This window comes from Cydia strobilella, chromosome 10, assembly GCF_947568885.1.
Source record: "Cydia strobilella chromosome 10, ilCydStro3.1, whole genome shotgun sequence".
Taxonomy (NCBI): Eukaryota; Metazoa; Arthropoda; class Insecta; order Lepidoptera; family Tortricidae; genus Cydia; species Cydia strobilella.
Genome location: NC_086050.1, coordinates 7,568,720 through 7,586,226, shown reverse-complemented (window position 1 = coordinate 7,586,226; position 17,507 = coordinate 7,568,720). Strand labels below are relative to the sequence as shown.

General features: G+C 36.6%; 2 protein-coding genes across 4 annotated transcripts in view; both read right to left on the bottom strand.

The window, feature by feature from the left end:
* The window catches only part of LOC134744634 (ribosome production factor 2 homolog), a 228,528-nt gene that overhangs the window by 126,662 nt on the left and 84,359 nt on the right, over window positions 1-17,507 (bottom strand). The gene's annotated exons all lie outside the window — the stretch shown is intronic.
* Window positions 1-17,507, bottom strand: part of LOC134744581 (organic cation transporter protein-like) — a 97,974-nt gene that overhangs the window by 15,484 nt on the left and 64,983 nt on the right. For both annotated transcript variants that reach the window (XM_063678434.1, XM_063678436.1), the window contains exons 2-4: window positions 4,401-4,561; window positions 1,792-2,129; window positions 764-1,084 (exon numbers count right to left, since the gene is read on the bottom strand). In XM_063678434.1, coding sequence (XP_063534504.1) covers window positions 764-1,084; window positions 1,792-2,129; window positions 4,401-4,561 — 820 coding nt within the window. The remainder of the gene's footprint in view (window positions 1-763; window positions 1,085-1,791; window positions 2,130-4,400; window positions 4,562-17,507) is intronic.

Genomic DNA, 17,507 nt, shown 5'->3' with positions numbered 1-17,507 from the left:
CTATATAGACATTTGATCCTCAGAAAAATCAAGATCGATTGACTTTATTTACAAAAAAACTGTTAAGTCCCCGGCAAGCACGGCCGAATTGCACCTTCCCATACAAACGTAGTTCCGCTCTCATCTTAAAACTACGCGTTGGATTGTAATGAAACTTTGCCTATACAATGACATGAGGTATATCTAGGTCTGAGATAAGTTTATATAGCTCCAGTTTATAATAAAACGAAATATAACAAAAACAAGTTTTGTATGAAAAACTTAAATTAGCTGTATTTTTTTAAACTATGGTATCTACATAAACTAATTACAGACATAGATATATACCTTATCCTATTGTAAGTACAAAGTTTCAGAGCAATCTAGCTAGTCTTTTTAAAATGAGAGCGGAACTACGTTTGTATGTAGAACCGAGCTTGCCGGAGAATTTTATTACACTTCTATAATTATATATGTTATAATAGGAGCAATATTGAATATTATGAATTTTGTCAACTTCACTCACAAAATAATTTAGATCTAAATGGGTGCCAAACTGTGACAAGTTAGTAGAATCAGGTAAGCAGTTTCTTAAGACTTGACTGGTTTGGCCCTGCCAAGATTACGAGTATCTTAATGTGCACCAAGATTATCTCAAAATATCTACAGTGAGCTGAGAGACAAACTGCATGGACATTATGAATGAATTCACTCATTGCTGTTAGGCGTAGGTACCTAATATTCATCGCAGCCACGTAACCAATAAGTAAACAAGTCCACTTACCACAAAATCATCAACAAGCATCCCGGCAGAGATAACGAGAGCTGCAAGGCTCTCCAGTTCGGCAGTAAGTAAGAGATCAGCGTCACGATAATATACGACAAAGGCAGGGGGAAGAAGTTGCACACGCCCGCGATGGTCACCCACTTCCCGCCCACCAGCTCCACTGACAGCACGAAGGCGGCGTACACGACCGACACCGACACCAGGCCCATGATGAGTCGGACTATCACGTATTGGAGGTACGAGCGGACAAGAAGGGACAGGATAGCGAGAACGCTTTGTGCCGTCATCATGCCCATCAGGATACGCTTGCGCCCGAATCTGGAATGGGAATAAGTGACAATTGAATTGTTTGAACAGTGAATTGTGTAGGTAACTTCCAAGTTTTATGTTATGTTTGGAAACCTTTTATGGAGGCTAGGTAATTAGTATTTGCCTAAATAGATCGGAGCCAACGTATTTTCCTCTTCTCTGCAAATATATCAGCAAAAATGACTTGATTAGTCAATAGGCTACCAATTTAGAAGGAGTTAGGTACCTACTCTAATTTTCGTGTTTATACAAACAATTTCGGCTTCAAGTTTTGGACGCTTAACTAACAGTGTGACCTTAAAAATTGCATTTTAATAGGTATTTGACATTTTAAACTAACTCGTACATATGCGTTTGTCATACTTTACATAATATAGTTATTTGCGCAATAATGAGTATGGTGTACCGAACTATTTGGCCACTGACTGCTACAGAGTATTTGACGCTTATTGTACATATAGGTCCTAGGCAATTATACGGTTATTTTTCGAGTGCTGTATTACTAGGAAAGGAAATAACTAAAAAACCATAAGAATCGTTTATTAACTTGCAGCATATTACTGTAGTTAAACAATACAATTAACTCCATTTCTTAAAATAAAAAAAACTACGTCGGTGGCAAACAAGCATACGGCCCGCCTGATGTTAAGCAGCCTCCGTAGCCTATGTACGCCTGCAACTCCAGAGGATAACAACAATAAGCCAATCTAACATACCTGTCAGAAATCCAGCCGCCCACCACTCCTCCAATGCCCACACCGACTAAAAACACAACCTCAGCCAAACTAGTTAATCCAGCTCTGTCGCAAACCAAGTTCCACTCCGATATGATGGTGTCTCCCACCTCAGACCGATCAAAGTCCCATTCCTGGCATTTTTGGAATGTATCCAGCAATGGTGCAGTGCCATTCAGTATGCTTTGTACCGTGACACCCGCAGGAAGGTCTCGAACTTGGCAATAGTTGTTATTGGGCTGGCTGTAGTTGATCCAATTTTCTATCGGTAATCCTGTAAAGTTGTCAGGCACCCGACACCAGTATTTCGTTTCTCTTGCCTGAAAAATAATACAAAATATGAAATTGCTACGATGTCCCTGTCGCACAGCTATTACGAGTAGTTACTGTCAAGTGATCGGTGAATATCATTAGGTGCATTACGGGACACCTTACGCAAATAAATCTAGGTCCACAGAAACAAGAAAAGCACGAGCTTAGGGCTTTGTAAGGCTTGTATTGTAGATATTTTATTAAAACACAGCGTCTCTGCTTGCTTTGAGATTTTCATTGTTTATCACGACGGTGAAACATAATAACAATAAACTTAAAAAAATCGTAAGTAGTTTATATTCATCTTTCATAAAGGTTATAGTTAACGCTATCTCTACTGAGCTCGTTCACTTACCTGTACTAACAATAGCATTCTGTTAAACAAAAGCCATTATTTCTTTTATGTGAGCACGTGGCCTTTGTGCCTGAGCGCGTGGCCATTGTGTGTGAGCCTTAGGCACAAAGGCCACGCGCTCACACAAAATAAATAATGGCTTTTTCCCCTCACTAGCTCGGAAAGCCGTCTTTTATCCTTTAAAACGAGCGGGGAAAAACGCATTTTATCCACTAGTGGGGAAAGTAATTTGACCTTGGATGGGGCGTGTTTAAGTAGCTTTTGACAGATAACAAAACGTAAAACGCTCATAATAATGGTTCGTTCGATATTAATTATCATTAAATAAATGGTTTGAGAACTTAATAAAAAATACGAAATTTAGCTTTATTTAATGATTTTAAGTCATAAACCTTAAATTCTATAAGAAACATTTGTTTTTTTTAATGGTGTTGAATGTAATTCTGAACGCACAAGTTGAGTCGATGCAATCTCAAAACGCATCGTCAGAAATGTCAACATTGTCAACAAAAATTTCTCACACCTAATACACACAACTTCCAGAGTTTTCTGTTATAATATCGTATTATCGTACAAAATCAGTGATTCCAGTGATGAAGATGATCTATAACGCATGTGGATGTTGCACTTTCCTCGCTATAGTGAGGGGAAAAGTTTTGTGTTACACACGGGTGCAAATGTATTTTACTTCTCGTGTTTTAACACACGAGAAGTAAAATACATTTGCACCCTTGTATAACAATAGTTATTTGTTATACAAGGGTGCAAAGTTGTATTTTACCCGCGAGTGTGGAATTGAAACACGAGCAAGCGAAAGGATTCTATAGTTGAACCACGAGCGAAGCGAGTGGTTCTAAAATAGAATCCTGAGCGTAGCAAGTGTTTCAACATACGAGAAGTAAAATACATTTGCACCCGTGTGTAACACAAAACTTTTTCCCTCACTATAGCGAGGAAAGTGCAACATCCACAGGCGTTAGATCATCTTCATCACTGGAATCACTCATTTTTTTACGATATTATAACAGAAAACACTAGAAATTCTGATTTTTACGTGAGTCTGTGAGAAGAACAATAAAAAATTTGTTGACAATGTTGACATTTCTGTTCTGACGTAAGAAATGTCAACGATGCGTTTTGAAATTGCATCGACTCAACTTGTGCGTTCAGAATTATATTTAACATCATTACAAAAAATCTAACGTTTCTTATGGAATTTTAAGGTTTATGACTTAAAATTATTAAATAAAGCTAAATTTGGTATTTTTTATTAGATTCTCAAACCATTTATTTAATGATAATTTATATCGAACGAACCATTATCATGAGCGTTTTACGTTTTGTTATCTGTCAAGCTACTTAAACACGCTCCATCCAAGGTCAAATTACTTTTCCCACTAGTGGATAAAATGCGTTTTTCCCCGCTTGTTTTAAAGGATAATGGACGGCTTTCCGAGCTAGTGAGGGGAAAATAACTATTGTTTAACAGAATGCCATTGTTAGTACAGGTAAGTGAACGAGCTCAGTAGAGATAGCGTTAACTATACTTCGTGCAAAAAACACTGCATTTCAAAACAAAGCTCCAATTATAACAACTTGTAAATGAGTACACACGTTTTAGGTCTTTCATTGAGTGTTGCTCCTATTTAAAATATTTCAATACATATGTTAATAATTAGCCACTGAAAATAATCTTTAACAATAAGCAACACGTGAGATATCATCATATTCATCATGATCAATTAGTTTAATAAAAAACCCTATGATTTTTCATTTGCTTGAATACCCTAATTGAATACTCATAATAGGTACGTAAAAAAATCTACTATTTGAGTAAACAGTTTACTTCCACCCTAATTAGGTACATTTTTGTGGGTATATAGGTATAAAGTGATAAAAGTAGGTAGGAACGGAATGGAATTACCGTGAACGTCGGCAGGTATATGTGGAATGTGCAGGGGAATGAGAACAGTGAGAGCAGGAACGTCATCAACAGCTGCCAGCGGCCGTAGTTACCGATGGCCTGAGAGACTACATCGGTCTCCTCCACGCATTTCTCCTTGCTCGCTGTCCCAGTCGGGATTACTGGAATATAAATTTAAGAGTTTAATGATAGGATAACGTAAGTAGTAAATACATATGAGCGCATAAAATACATCTAGGATCAAAAACAATATTCGTACTCGTCAATTTCATCGTAGGTACTCAGTTTATCACAGAAAGACCTTGATTTCGATTTCGAAGGTGAAAGAAAAAAACTAGAGTAATGCGAGTCGGACTCGCCTACTGAGTGTTCCGTACAATTTTTTTATTTAAAAATTTACAAATTATATAGTTTTTTAGGGTTCCGTACCCAAAGGGTAAAAACGGGACCCTATTACTAAGGCTCCGCTGTCCGTCTGTCCGTCCGTCTGTCCGTCTGTCTGTCTGTCACCAGACTGTATCTCGTGAACCGTAATAGATGTGATAGTGATTGGAATTTTCACAGATGATGTATTTCTGTTGCCGCTATAACAACAAATACTAAAAAGTACGGAACCCTCGGTGCGCGAGTCCGACTCGCACTTGGTCGGTTTTAGATTTTTCCCTGTACGGAAAGTGGAAAGTACCCTATAAATTTTGATTCCCTTGAGAGTGTGATTTGTCCACAGTTTCTAGGGGTGTAGACCTTAGTAGGTATATGGTTTTAATTTCAACTCAATACCTCCACGCGTTCCCGAGATAAAGGGTCTTGACAGACCGACAGACGGACGGACGGACAACAAAGTGATCCTAGATATGGGTTCCGTTTCTTCCTTTTGAGGTATGGAACCCTAAAAATCGTGTCGTAAAACTAAGTTTCACTAGAATCCGTTCTTAAGGTGTTTTGTTCACTGATTAAATAGTTAACCACTTTGAATACTTTGAGAACTTGTTGTAATTTTTAAAACATAATTAGGTATTTATGAAATTGCCTGTGCACTTTATTGTTTGTTAATGTCTCTTATTACTACACTGATACACTCCGACATCATACTCGTATATTCTACAGGCATGGCCACTATTAGTTTGTAATGTAATAGCCCACTATTCGAAAATAATAACAAACTAACCGTAAATTAATACACCAGATACATGTTTCCTCTTATGTCAAACGTGATATCCTTGCGAAATGTGATCAGATTTATTAAGGAACTTTTTGGATTCAAGATCATTTCCGTAATCTAATATACATGGTATGATGTTTATGTTTCGAACTGTAGCATACCTATCTAAGATGTCAATTGCCTTTGTAGGTATCATAAACTCGCATTCTGTTTTAATGAAATCAGAAACCTTTTCCTAGATGTCCACATCAATCTATCTAAGTATTTTATAATATAAACGTAATATGCATGGAGACATCTACATTTATAATATTACATAAAAGGGGTTAATTAAGTCCAAAAGAAACGAATTGACAGACATGATGCAATGATATACTGCAAAAAAATATTTTTTTTTGTATTTATTTATTCATGAACAATATAATTGTATTTGAATATAATTACATGCTAAGTTCCTTAAATCTAAGAGTTATACAATCTAACATGCAGAACAGTATCAGACGTATTACCCTAAATTAATCTAATTAAATTACTACCAACATTACGTAGACAAATCACTAAAGTAGGTTGTGAACTCATCTATAGAATAGAAGCACTCTTTCAGCAGCAGTGTTTTTAATTTATTTTTAAAGATAACAAGGCTATCGATGTTCCTCCACTCACTGGGAAGCTTGTTGTAGAGCTGCACACTCTGAAATTCAGGTTGCAGTTTACAGGTATTTCCTTCTAGTACTTACACGTATCTCTCTCTCTCTTCATTGGTCTCGTACTCCTTTAGACTTTTGACCAGGTCAGTGAGGAGCAGAAGGATGTACAGACACGGGACAGTTAGTACTTTAAGGTTTATGAAGTATTCCTTGCAGGACTCAGTTTGTGGAATACGCACTATAGTCCTCATGGCTCGCTTTTGGATAACAAAGGCTTTATTCATATTATACTCATAGCTGTTCCCCCAGCACTTGACACTATAATGAAGTTTTGATTCCACCAGTGCATGATATATCATCTTGAGGTATCTTTGCTCCACTATGTTCCGTAAACTTCGCAAGATATAGCAAGCCGAGCTAATGGAGTAAACTGTGCTTACCAGTTCGTTTTTCCACGTGAGTAAATCGTCTATGTGAGTACCGAGAAACTTTACACTGCTTACGTTTTCTATCTTATCGCCACAGAACGACAAATTTAAATGGTCCCTTTGCCTGACTGTAGACCTCAAGAGCATAGCGCAACTTTTACTGAGGTTCACCTTTAGGCAGTTACAGCTGAACCACCAGTCAAATAGTTCCAACACTCGATTGGCCTTTCTGTTCAGAGCCTCAAGTGAACTAGCACTTACAATTGCATTAGTATCATCTGCAAAAACTATTAAGCTGATATCCGGAATTTCTTTGCTGATGAATTGTATCAGGTCGTTTGTGTAGAGCACAAAAAAGACTGGGCCCAGGATTGAACCCTGTGGTACTCCTCGCAATAATTTTATAGATTTGGATTTGATAACATTCTCACAGTTACCTTCTATATCTGTAATCTCCACAAACTGAGTTCTATTGTGAAAGTAAGATTTTATATAAGATTTAAGGCCTGGCCTCTAATACCGTAGAACTCCAGTTTCGCTATGAGAATGTTATGGTCGACCATGTCGAATGCAGAGCTTAGATCCAAAAATATTGCAGCTACTTTAAGCTTTTCGTTAAGTTTATTTACGACTACATTTATTAAGGTATCACTTGCTTGAGTAGTACCTTTGGATTTTTGATATGCATATTGCGTATCGCTCAGGATTGCGTTCGAGTATAGGTGAGCCATCAGCCTACTCAAAACAATTTTCTCGAGGATCTTGGACAAGGTAGGCAGCACCGATATTGGGCGATAATTCGTTGGGTCCGTTTTTTGCCCCTTTTTTGTGGATTGGAATTATTCTTGCAATTTTAAATTGGTCAGGAAATACCCCGTGAGAAAGTCATTTATTATATAAATATGCTAATGGCCCCGCGAGAATTTCTAGATTTCCTTTAATAATCTTATAGTTATGTTAAAATGTGTCAAGTCATTTAAGTTTTTATACACTAGACATCCACTGTGGGATGGGGTCGAAAGACCCCATGCAAAGTTACACTAATTGCCGCAGCAAAAGTGTTAACATTAGAATATGTAATAATATGACTTGATAGGCGTTCAAAAAATAGGAGGTAACATGAGTACCTACCTAAAGGATCTTACAGACCAAAAGGAATCGAATTTAAACTGTTGTGAGACATACTGACATTAAGGCGCTTCGCGTAGTTTTTGGCCAAAAACTGTTACTTTTTAGAGCTTATAACTTCTAAATGAGTTAACCAAAAATTATGAAAAAAATATATATGCATCTCCACTCTATGGACAACAATCGCAACATTTGACTTTTTTCCTGAAATTTGTAGTTTCACTGAAAAAAAAAATAACACGACAGGCCGTTTTGCGGCTAACTTTGCTTATAACTTCTAAACGGCTTAATCGATTAAAATTATTTTTAAACTAACAAATATATTTTAACAGGTTCTACAAATGCAACATAGCTTTTCTTAATCAAAAAATATTTTCTTAAGAAATCGAACGTTTTTCCACATTTCATGCGTATGCAGCCAGAAAATGGCGTGGCCGGCAGTCGTGTGCCAGCTTTGAGACGAGGAGGCTGTGTCGCTCGTCGCTCCGTGCCTTCCTTGCACTATGTTCGCTTATGCACAAGCAAAATGCTATAATATCGGAGTTATTGTGGCCAAAGAATAAATAACTGCAGAGCGCTGATTTGGTTGCGACGCGCATTAGCGAGCGCAACACGGTATTTTGCGGTCTATTACAATGAATGTAATGATAATATCCGTATATATTATACTATAATATACGTATGTTTGAGAAAACTTCATTTGAAATAAATAAATAAATGTTTTCTAACCGACATATTATAATGTCATTCAAATTTTACGTTTTGAATAATGTTCCATTCCATCTCGAAACAATAAATAATTGATTTAACATAAGCTACCTATTACCTATTACGTTGTATGTATGAATAGTACCTGTTAAAAAACATTGTTTTTGTAGTTTAAAAATAATTTTAATCGATTAAGAACTAGCAAAACGGCCTATCGTATTTTTATTTACGAAAAAACTTACTATTAAGTTTATTGTCGGTTTAGTTAAGTAGTAATTAGTGTTAAATAGTGTAATTGTAGTTATGTCTGTAAATTTTTCATGGGTGATCCTTGCCTGTTAATAAACGTTTTATTATTTTATTATTATTTGTATCTCCTTCTGGATTTCAGTAATTATTTCATTGGGTCAACTTGGTGTATTATGTCTTCTAAATGGGTAAACAAAAAATTATGAAAAAAAAATATGAATCTTCATTTATTGTTCAACAATTATAAAATTAAACTTATTTCCTGATATTTATAGTTTTACCGTAATAAAAATAATAAAACAGGCCATTTTGCGGCTAACTGATTATTTTTACTAAACGGCTAAATCAATTAAAATTATTTTTAAACTAACAATAATGTTTTAATAGCTGACGGTCTTTCCACCGCGATACAACCGGCCGACGATTTGTTTTATTAACAATATCATCTAAACTACCATCTGACAAAGTATGAAATGGGATGCGATGACTGAAAAGATTTTTTTACATGTTCATGTGACCAGCTGACGGTCCACCGAGATACAACCGGCTGACCAATTTCTTAATTCACAATAGCATCTAAACTATCATCTGACACAGTATCAAGCGGGAGGCGATAACAATTTTTTTTGCGTGTTTCGGTGGCTGCCATTCCTCAACCCATCAACGGAGCGGCAGCTGACGTCCACAGGGGTTCATCATACATAGCCGTTAACCACTAAAAAAATAAATGACTGCAAAGCGCTGATTTGGTTGTGGCGCGCTTGTAATAAAAACCGGCCAAGTGCGAGTCGGAGTCGCGTTCCAAGGGTTCCGTACATTACTCAAATTAAACAATTTATTTTTTATGTGAAACGTGCGTGAAATGTCTTTAATAAACCCGTAGGGGTTGGATCAAAAACTAAATAATTAAGTCCGACTCACGCTTGACTGCTTATTTCTAATAAATTTTCCTGTGATCTATAGGTAAAGATCTATTTTGTGTATTTTTTTCAAAATTTTATACCCAGTAGTTACGGAGATAAAGGGGGGAATGCTAATTTTTTGTCTATTTTCGTGAATAACTTCTAAACAATTTAAAAGTGCTTGTTGCTAGGCCTATTTGAATAAAGAATATATTGAATTGAATTGAATTGACTGTTTATCCTAAAATTATAAAAAATATACATTTGAGATTCTCACAATGAGCTCTTTCATTTGATATCGACGATATAGTTTGAAAAACTTATTTTTTTAATTTTCTCTTTTACCCCCCAAAAGTGGCCCCCGTGTTTAAAATTAATTTGTTTACGTTACATGTCCGTCTTTGGGTCACAAACTTACATATATACACCAAATTTCAACTTAATTGGTTCAGTCGTTTCCGAAAAAAATAGGCTGTGACAGACGGACAGACAGACAGACAGACGCACGAGTGATCCTATAAGGGTTCCGTTTTTTCCTTTTGAGGTACGGAACCCTAATAATGATGATATTCCCACGTAATGATTGAGAAAACTTCGAACTTCGAAAAATAACACATTTGTAGTAGTATATGAAGCTAGTAGGTACTTTAATTTTATAAGTTAACTATTAATGGCAATACGGCATAAAAAAAACTGTATAAAATAAACGCACTGTACGCCTCAATTTAGTACATACCAAGCTTTAGCTATAAATCTTAATCCGTCGATTTGACTTAGGTATTTATTTGTAAGAAACAGATAAAACACAAATTAACTAATTAAGGCTTGTAAAGTATAATGCATAAGGGAATATATTTTTATTATAATTTACGACCTCCACTACACGCATGATCTACTCATACTCAAACAACAAAATATCTGCAAAAGATACACAAATACGAGGTATAGCGCCAAATGCCGCGCGCCTCTGGGCTGTAGGTTATTCTTTGAACCTCGTTCCGCCGCAGTCGCCGCACCGAGACGAAATTCACGTACGATCTCAGTGAGCGGGGTGCGGGTACAGAGACGCTGAGACGCTCAAGGCCAAATCAGCGAGAATCGTCTTAACTAATAAGTGACTAAAACAAGTGAGTCTAAACCGTGAAATTAGTTAATGTTAAGACCAAAAGTACCCAGATAATATATTATCCTGTTACAATTATACGCTGGTATTATAGTTACCTACTTAGTAGCACATTCGGAATAGGGCAAACTGCGAAATCTCTTGGGAAGCAATGAAATTTGTTATATATGTAAATTAAAGGTCCCTTTTTTATGTTCACACCATTTGACATTTGGGGACCTCGAGGAACCGCAGCCATCTTGGAAAATGTGTGCCTCCCTGGAAAAAATCGCATTTTACTCTGAATTTACGTATTCTATGGAAATATGGTGTAAGGCAACATTAAAGATTATTAAATTCTACACTAAAAGTCCTACATACCTTTGCGGAAAAATTAAATCTTCTTGTTGAAAATACTTGCTGAATCTAGATTGAGCGATTATAGTTTTCCAGGGGACATTCTCTTGATATGAAACTTGGATGAATAGGAATTCCAGTTATGTCCATACATTTGTACATGATGTACCCCAATATGACTACTCGTTTCAAAAATATATTAAATAAATATCAACATTTTACTCGACTGCGACTTAACCAGAAAGTAGGGTAATGGGTTTCAGTACTGATGATTCTCTACTATATTTTTTTTTCTCTGAGCCATATTTCTAGAAGAAGGCTTCGTTTTAGGAACATGGTGTTGTATAGCTTTTTGTGTGGAATTTAAAATGCTTTCGTTTCGCCATATACAGTATTCAGTATTCACACTAAACCCAGATATTCCGAGAAAAAAAGAAAAAAACAAAAAAATCGTATACTTTTCAAGATGGCTTTTGATCCCCGGGGTCCCGGAAGCTCAAATTTTAAGACATGCAAACAGGGATCCCAGGGATTGAAAGTGTCAAATTGTATTACTGTCACTATTGTCTAAGCCCCATTTAAGACCTAAAATCTGTTTTTGCCGTCACATTATTTAGCCCTAGGAATTTCTCCCTCATCCATTTGACTAAATTTGTATTGCTTAGTACTGGTGTTCCAATTAGTTACCTACTTATGTATTTTTTATTGAAATCTGCTCAATAGTTTAGGCACTAGGTAGAAGGAAAAATATGATTTCACTTTCAGCATCCTCTCAAGTCGGCTGTATTGTTTTTCTTTAATAAAACAAGTGTAAACAGGTTGTAAACGTCAAAAGGAATCTAACGATACGGCATTTGAAAGAATCTGTCCAGTATCCTGGGCTTCAGGGTGTAGAGAATCATCAGTACTGAAACTCATTAACCGACTTTCTGGTTAAGTCGCAGTCTAGTAAAATGTTGATATTGGGGTAGATAAGATCATGTACAAATGTATGGACATAAGTGGAATTCCTATTTATCCAAGTTTCACATCAAGAGAACGTCCCCTGTAAAAGTATAAGCGCTAAATCTTGATTCAGCAAGTTTTCTACAAGATTTAATTTTTTCGTAAAGGTATGTAAAACTTTTTTGTGTAGAATTTAATAAGCTTTAATGTTGCCTTTCACCATATACATACATACTCGTATTACGTAATAATATTATTTAAATATTTTGCATTTTTCAGATCGCTGTTCAATGTATAGAACTCTAAACCAGGCATCATATAATATCTGGGGGCCTAGTCAAGATGACAATCGTTAGTAGAAAACGCCTATCGAAACTTAAATAATGTATGGAAATAGTCACGTGACTTTTCGTATCATCTTTCATCCCGATACGTTTTTATCTTGGCTATTAATTTGGTGTCGCGTGCGGTTCCCACGATGCGGGCGCGGGCGGCGCGGCCCGGGAGCATTTCGCGCGCGCTCGACAATTATCGAACCATGCACTCGCGCGGCGGCGGCGGCGCCTTGGCAATGATCTTCAGCTTATCGAGGTTCGGTCCATAACGAATGTTCGCTAGTTACGACACATACTTGCGATTGCAATGTCATGGCTACTCAGACTTTGGTTGCTTTTTCTTGCGGGTTGACTAATTGGGGATCTAATGAAATACATATATATATATAAATTTAGCCGGGCTAGGTATGATATGTATATTTTAAAGTTAGGATCCGCGGCTTTTTTGTAGGTGCGAGACTTAAACAGCTATCTTTATTTCTGAATATTACCAATTTATCTACATATTTACAATTAGATTCCTCTAAATAAATACCTACAGTACATTTATAAGTAACATTACGTTCCTTGTGTCTAATAATTATATGGGTAACCGAGAGCGGGTATTTTTTACCCGGTATATACCCGATATTTACCTACCCGCGGGTAAATATTAAATATGCAGGTATTTTTATTATTCTTCTAAATTTCATGTGTTAACTGGTAAGTGAGTATAAATAACATTAATTTAAGTAATTTTTTGTAATGAGACATAAAATTTATGTTCAAATTAATTACGAAAAGGTTGCTATGAGATGAAATTCGATTTTAACATATCGTCCAATTATGAAAATCGTGTAAGATCATTCCCTGGCATCCAGAAATGTTTTAAAATGCTTTTAATATACATTAGAAAGATGAAAATAAAGACTACTGATGAATGAATAGGAAAAATATTTGTATAGTATCACAACTTGGAAAGCTCATAAGTCGTCATAAGTCAAATGCAGTTAGTTTTATGACAAAAATGTATATAACCTTTTTTGTAGGAAATTTTGGCTACTTTTCGATATTAATGACAGATTCCAAGAAATATGAAAAAGTTAACACCCCCCTCCCTAAATCACACCCCCCGCCAACCGAAGTTCAAATGTTTATTATTAACGTATAAGTACGATAATTTACTCAAATCTAAAAAAAATACCCTTATGACGGCATTTTTTTTATCAAAATTATATTAAAAATTCCTTAATTACACTAAACTAAACACAGGTTTCACTAAACCGTTTCATTTTAAATGACACACAATAATTACAACCACTAACTCTGTTTATTTATATCTCCAAAACAAATACAAATTATCCATTTTAACACAAATCGACATGTGCAACAAGAAATGAATCTACCCGTCCATTTGGTACGGTCAGATACCGGGTGGGTATTTTGGGTATTTACCTGGGTGGGTAAATTGGGTAAATACCCGCGACCCATCTTCTAATTCGACATAAATATCATCTGCTTGCCCGCTTTTTAATTGTATTTATTCAATTAGGTCTAAACACTGAAGATAATCATCAGTGTTTATCCCGTTTCACAAATAACAACTACGCAAGAGGATACGGTGATTCCAGATAGGCTCAGCCTCAGCTATATATGCGCGTCGCCGTTTTACAAACAAATGTAGTACTAGAGAGCAGGCGTCATCCGTCGAGACATTATTCTTCATCTAGTAGACAGCGTTCTGCATTTGGGGCCAAGGTTGAGGGGTGTATCGATTACAGGGATCGCGATTTGCATGGCTGACCTGGCATGATAAAACTGAGGTGATCATTAATGTATTCAAATTACCTACACATGTAAATTAGCTTGCATTAATCGATTGCATGCTATGATCGATTTCAGAAATTTGACTGCCAATTTATGAAAATTAGGAGCAAATAAAATGCAAGGCAGATAATTTCTCGTAAAGCGGTCATGAAGACTCCACAAGCCGTCCGTCTGCCTGTCTGTTAACAGACTGTATCTCATGAACCGTGATAACTAGACAGTTGAAATTTTCACAGATGATGTATTTCTGTTGCCGCTATAACAACAAATTCTAAAAAGTACGGAACCCTCGGTGGGAGAGTCCGACTCGCACTTGTCCGGTTTTTAAGCCACTATAAATATTTTTACCTAGAAACCAGGTTTATAAACAATGTTTCGTAATGAGTACCTTAAATTTTCTTAAACTGTTTACCAACACTGTTTATAAACAAAATTGTTTATAGTGAATACGTGCCGTTAGATTGCATTTATTTGCTAGAGTTGATGTTCGAAATATATAAAATGATTTTGTATAAGTACAAATCAGAAATGAGTATGACAGCGTAGGCCGTAGGGCAATAAACCCGCGTGTGTCATTTACGAAAATGTTTCGTCCGCTTCATCTAGAGGACGATGCACCATAGCGACGGTTTAAAAGTAAATCAGTTTGCACTCAATAGGGAATATTACGCGAAACTCTGCGTAGGGGGCGCCACTACCACAATCCATCACAATCGGAGGGTCTACCGCGAAACAAGAAAATCGAAATTTCATTATCTAATCTCTCTGTCACTCTTGCATATTCGAGCGATAAAGAGGCAGATAACTAAATTTCGATTTTCGCGTTTCCCGGTAGGCCTCTATGGTTTACGATAGGTGCTAGTGCTGCACTCTGGCGGCAGAACATTGCAGTAATACTCCCTATTAAGAGGCAACAGGAGTGGTCATTTCTCCATACAAACCTACTCGACTGTTTCCTCCATAGTTTTTGAAGCTAGAGCATTTTTTTTAACACAGCTCTAGCTGTTATTATTATTAATATCTGTGTAGGACTGTTTTGCTTTTTTATATTTTTGTTTTTTAAGGCGCTAGAGCACTAAATATTCGCAAAAACGGCCTTATTTACTATAGGCCCCAAAGAGAAGCATGGTATTCAAAACTGACATCAATTAGCCTAAAAAGCAAAACAGTCCGACACAGATAATTTCATTACCATTTAAATCTCAAAATTTCGTTACTTTTGGTTAAGTTTTGGAGGAGGAAACAGTCGAGTACGAAACCTTGTTTTTTGAGATGTTCACGCTTATCGCACTAGTTTTAGGAGCCGCTTCCGTTAGCGAAACAGATTATATTAACCTCAAATATTTATATCTCACCTCCCTTATCCTCTTAACAATATCGCAGTAAACCATTTGAAGTTTAACAAGAAAATGTATTAATACAAGAACAGGAGTTTTTCCAGAGCCTGACCGTGACCCACTTTCTAAATAACAACTCCGTAATTGTTGCAGTAATTTGAGTAATGTAGGCACAGTTGTCTGAGCTTCACGTAAAACGTTTGACCGGTGCCCCAATTTAACTACTTAATACCAAACTGTAACGGTCACGGTGACGGACAGGTTGCTTCATGTCACTTGTAAAAAAACTAATCAATCGGCTTCAGAAGACCCATGATAAATGCAGTAAAGTTAATGGTTTCCTGCTCAATATCCACATAGAAAAAACCACACAATTAACCATGGCATGGACGTTTTTTTAAATAAATTAGTTGTAATAAAGGTGTCTCTTATAAATCTTATAATACACTATTAGCGAGCCGTCTGAGTATTGTCAGTGTTCGTGAATATGTTGATTTGATGATTAAATACGTACATAAGCATAAAAGAAAAATATGAAGGTAACAAACAAATAATTTGAGAAATAATGTCGTCAAACTTATCAAAGTCGTGCTGAGAAGCGGGCGCTTAACGCCGAACCATAAATTTCTGTCTCAAAACGCTGAAGCGCTACGAGACGGAAGAATCTTTATGGCTCGCTAGATTACTGAGAATTAGATTAGTAGCAATGTTTCTGTCTCTTATTTGGTGTGATAGAGCGATGTCGGGGAGCGATGCGGGCGACTCTCGTTGGGGGACGCGTCAGGAAGCAAACGTGCTCAATGAAACTGATTCGACATGATCCCATCATTCCGCTCGGTCACTGTTCTGCGTACCTACGCGCCGACGTGCAAATGACTTGTATCGCGTATCCCCTGCAATTATATTCAATCTGTTAATATTACCCGTACCCTATTCTTAGAGATGCACGTGATATCATTGAATTTATGAGCATGTTTATTAAGACCATTCCAGTCCCAGTATACTTTCCGTGCACTTCTCTATCATCATTATTTGTGCGACCTGGTTATTTCATATGTTAAAAAGATCAGAAAAGCATATATAAAGCGTAAATATATTGTCGAACTTTGAGTATATGTATACTTTAAAATAGGTACTTATTTTTTCCCTTGGTAACCATTGAACGAAGGGGTTTTAAATATATTCTTCGACTTGTTAATTAATTGCACCTACTTTTGAAATGAGGTGAGCAATTAACTGGCGATAAGAGATCATTTAATATTATGTATTAATTACAGCCTATGAGGCTATCCTTGATTAAACACTACCACTTACGGATATCGACGCAAATAACGTGCAGTAAGCACAATTGCCAGTAATAACAATTTGAAGTAGTTCGAGGTTTACGATTTACTGCAGCAGGGTTAGTAATTGAGTATTTTCTTCAATGTGCAACAATCTTCATATTCAACAAAATTACACGAACGTTAAACATATCACAATACATACAATTTATAAAAAATCGTCGTTTAACCAGGCGTAAGAGGAAAGAGGTGAAGGCTAAGCATGTCTTTTAGCGTCAACTCGAGATAATGGAGGCTGGTTAATACAATAAAGTCGTATTAGCTTCCGTCCACCAATTTGATGTTGAGGGTCCGAGAGGAGGCTGGGATAACGCTGACAACGCGAACCTATATAGAGCGCGAGCTGGCTCAGGTCGTAGACATTTGCTATTGTCCATAATAGTTCAATTTGACATTCGACTTGTCTTGTGACCGCAGTGTGCAGGGTCCCTGTTCCCTGATTGTATTGCATAAACGAATCATCTGCCTAGTTATTTTAATAGTTCCACGCATGCAACTGAGTTATATATTTATACCCGTATGGTACAAAAACATTGTCATCATCATCATCATCATATCAGCCTTTTATCGCCCACTGCTGAGCATAGGCCTCTCTTCGATTACGCCACTTATCCCGGTCCTGAGCCAATCTCATCCAGAAGTGACCCGCATTCTTCCG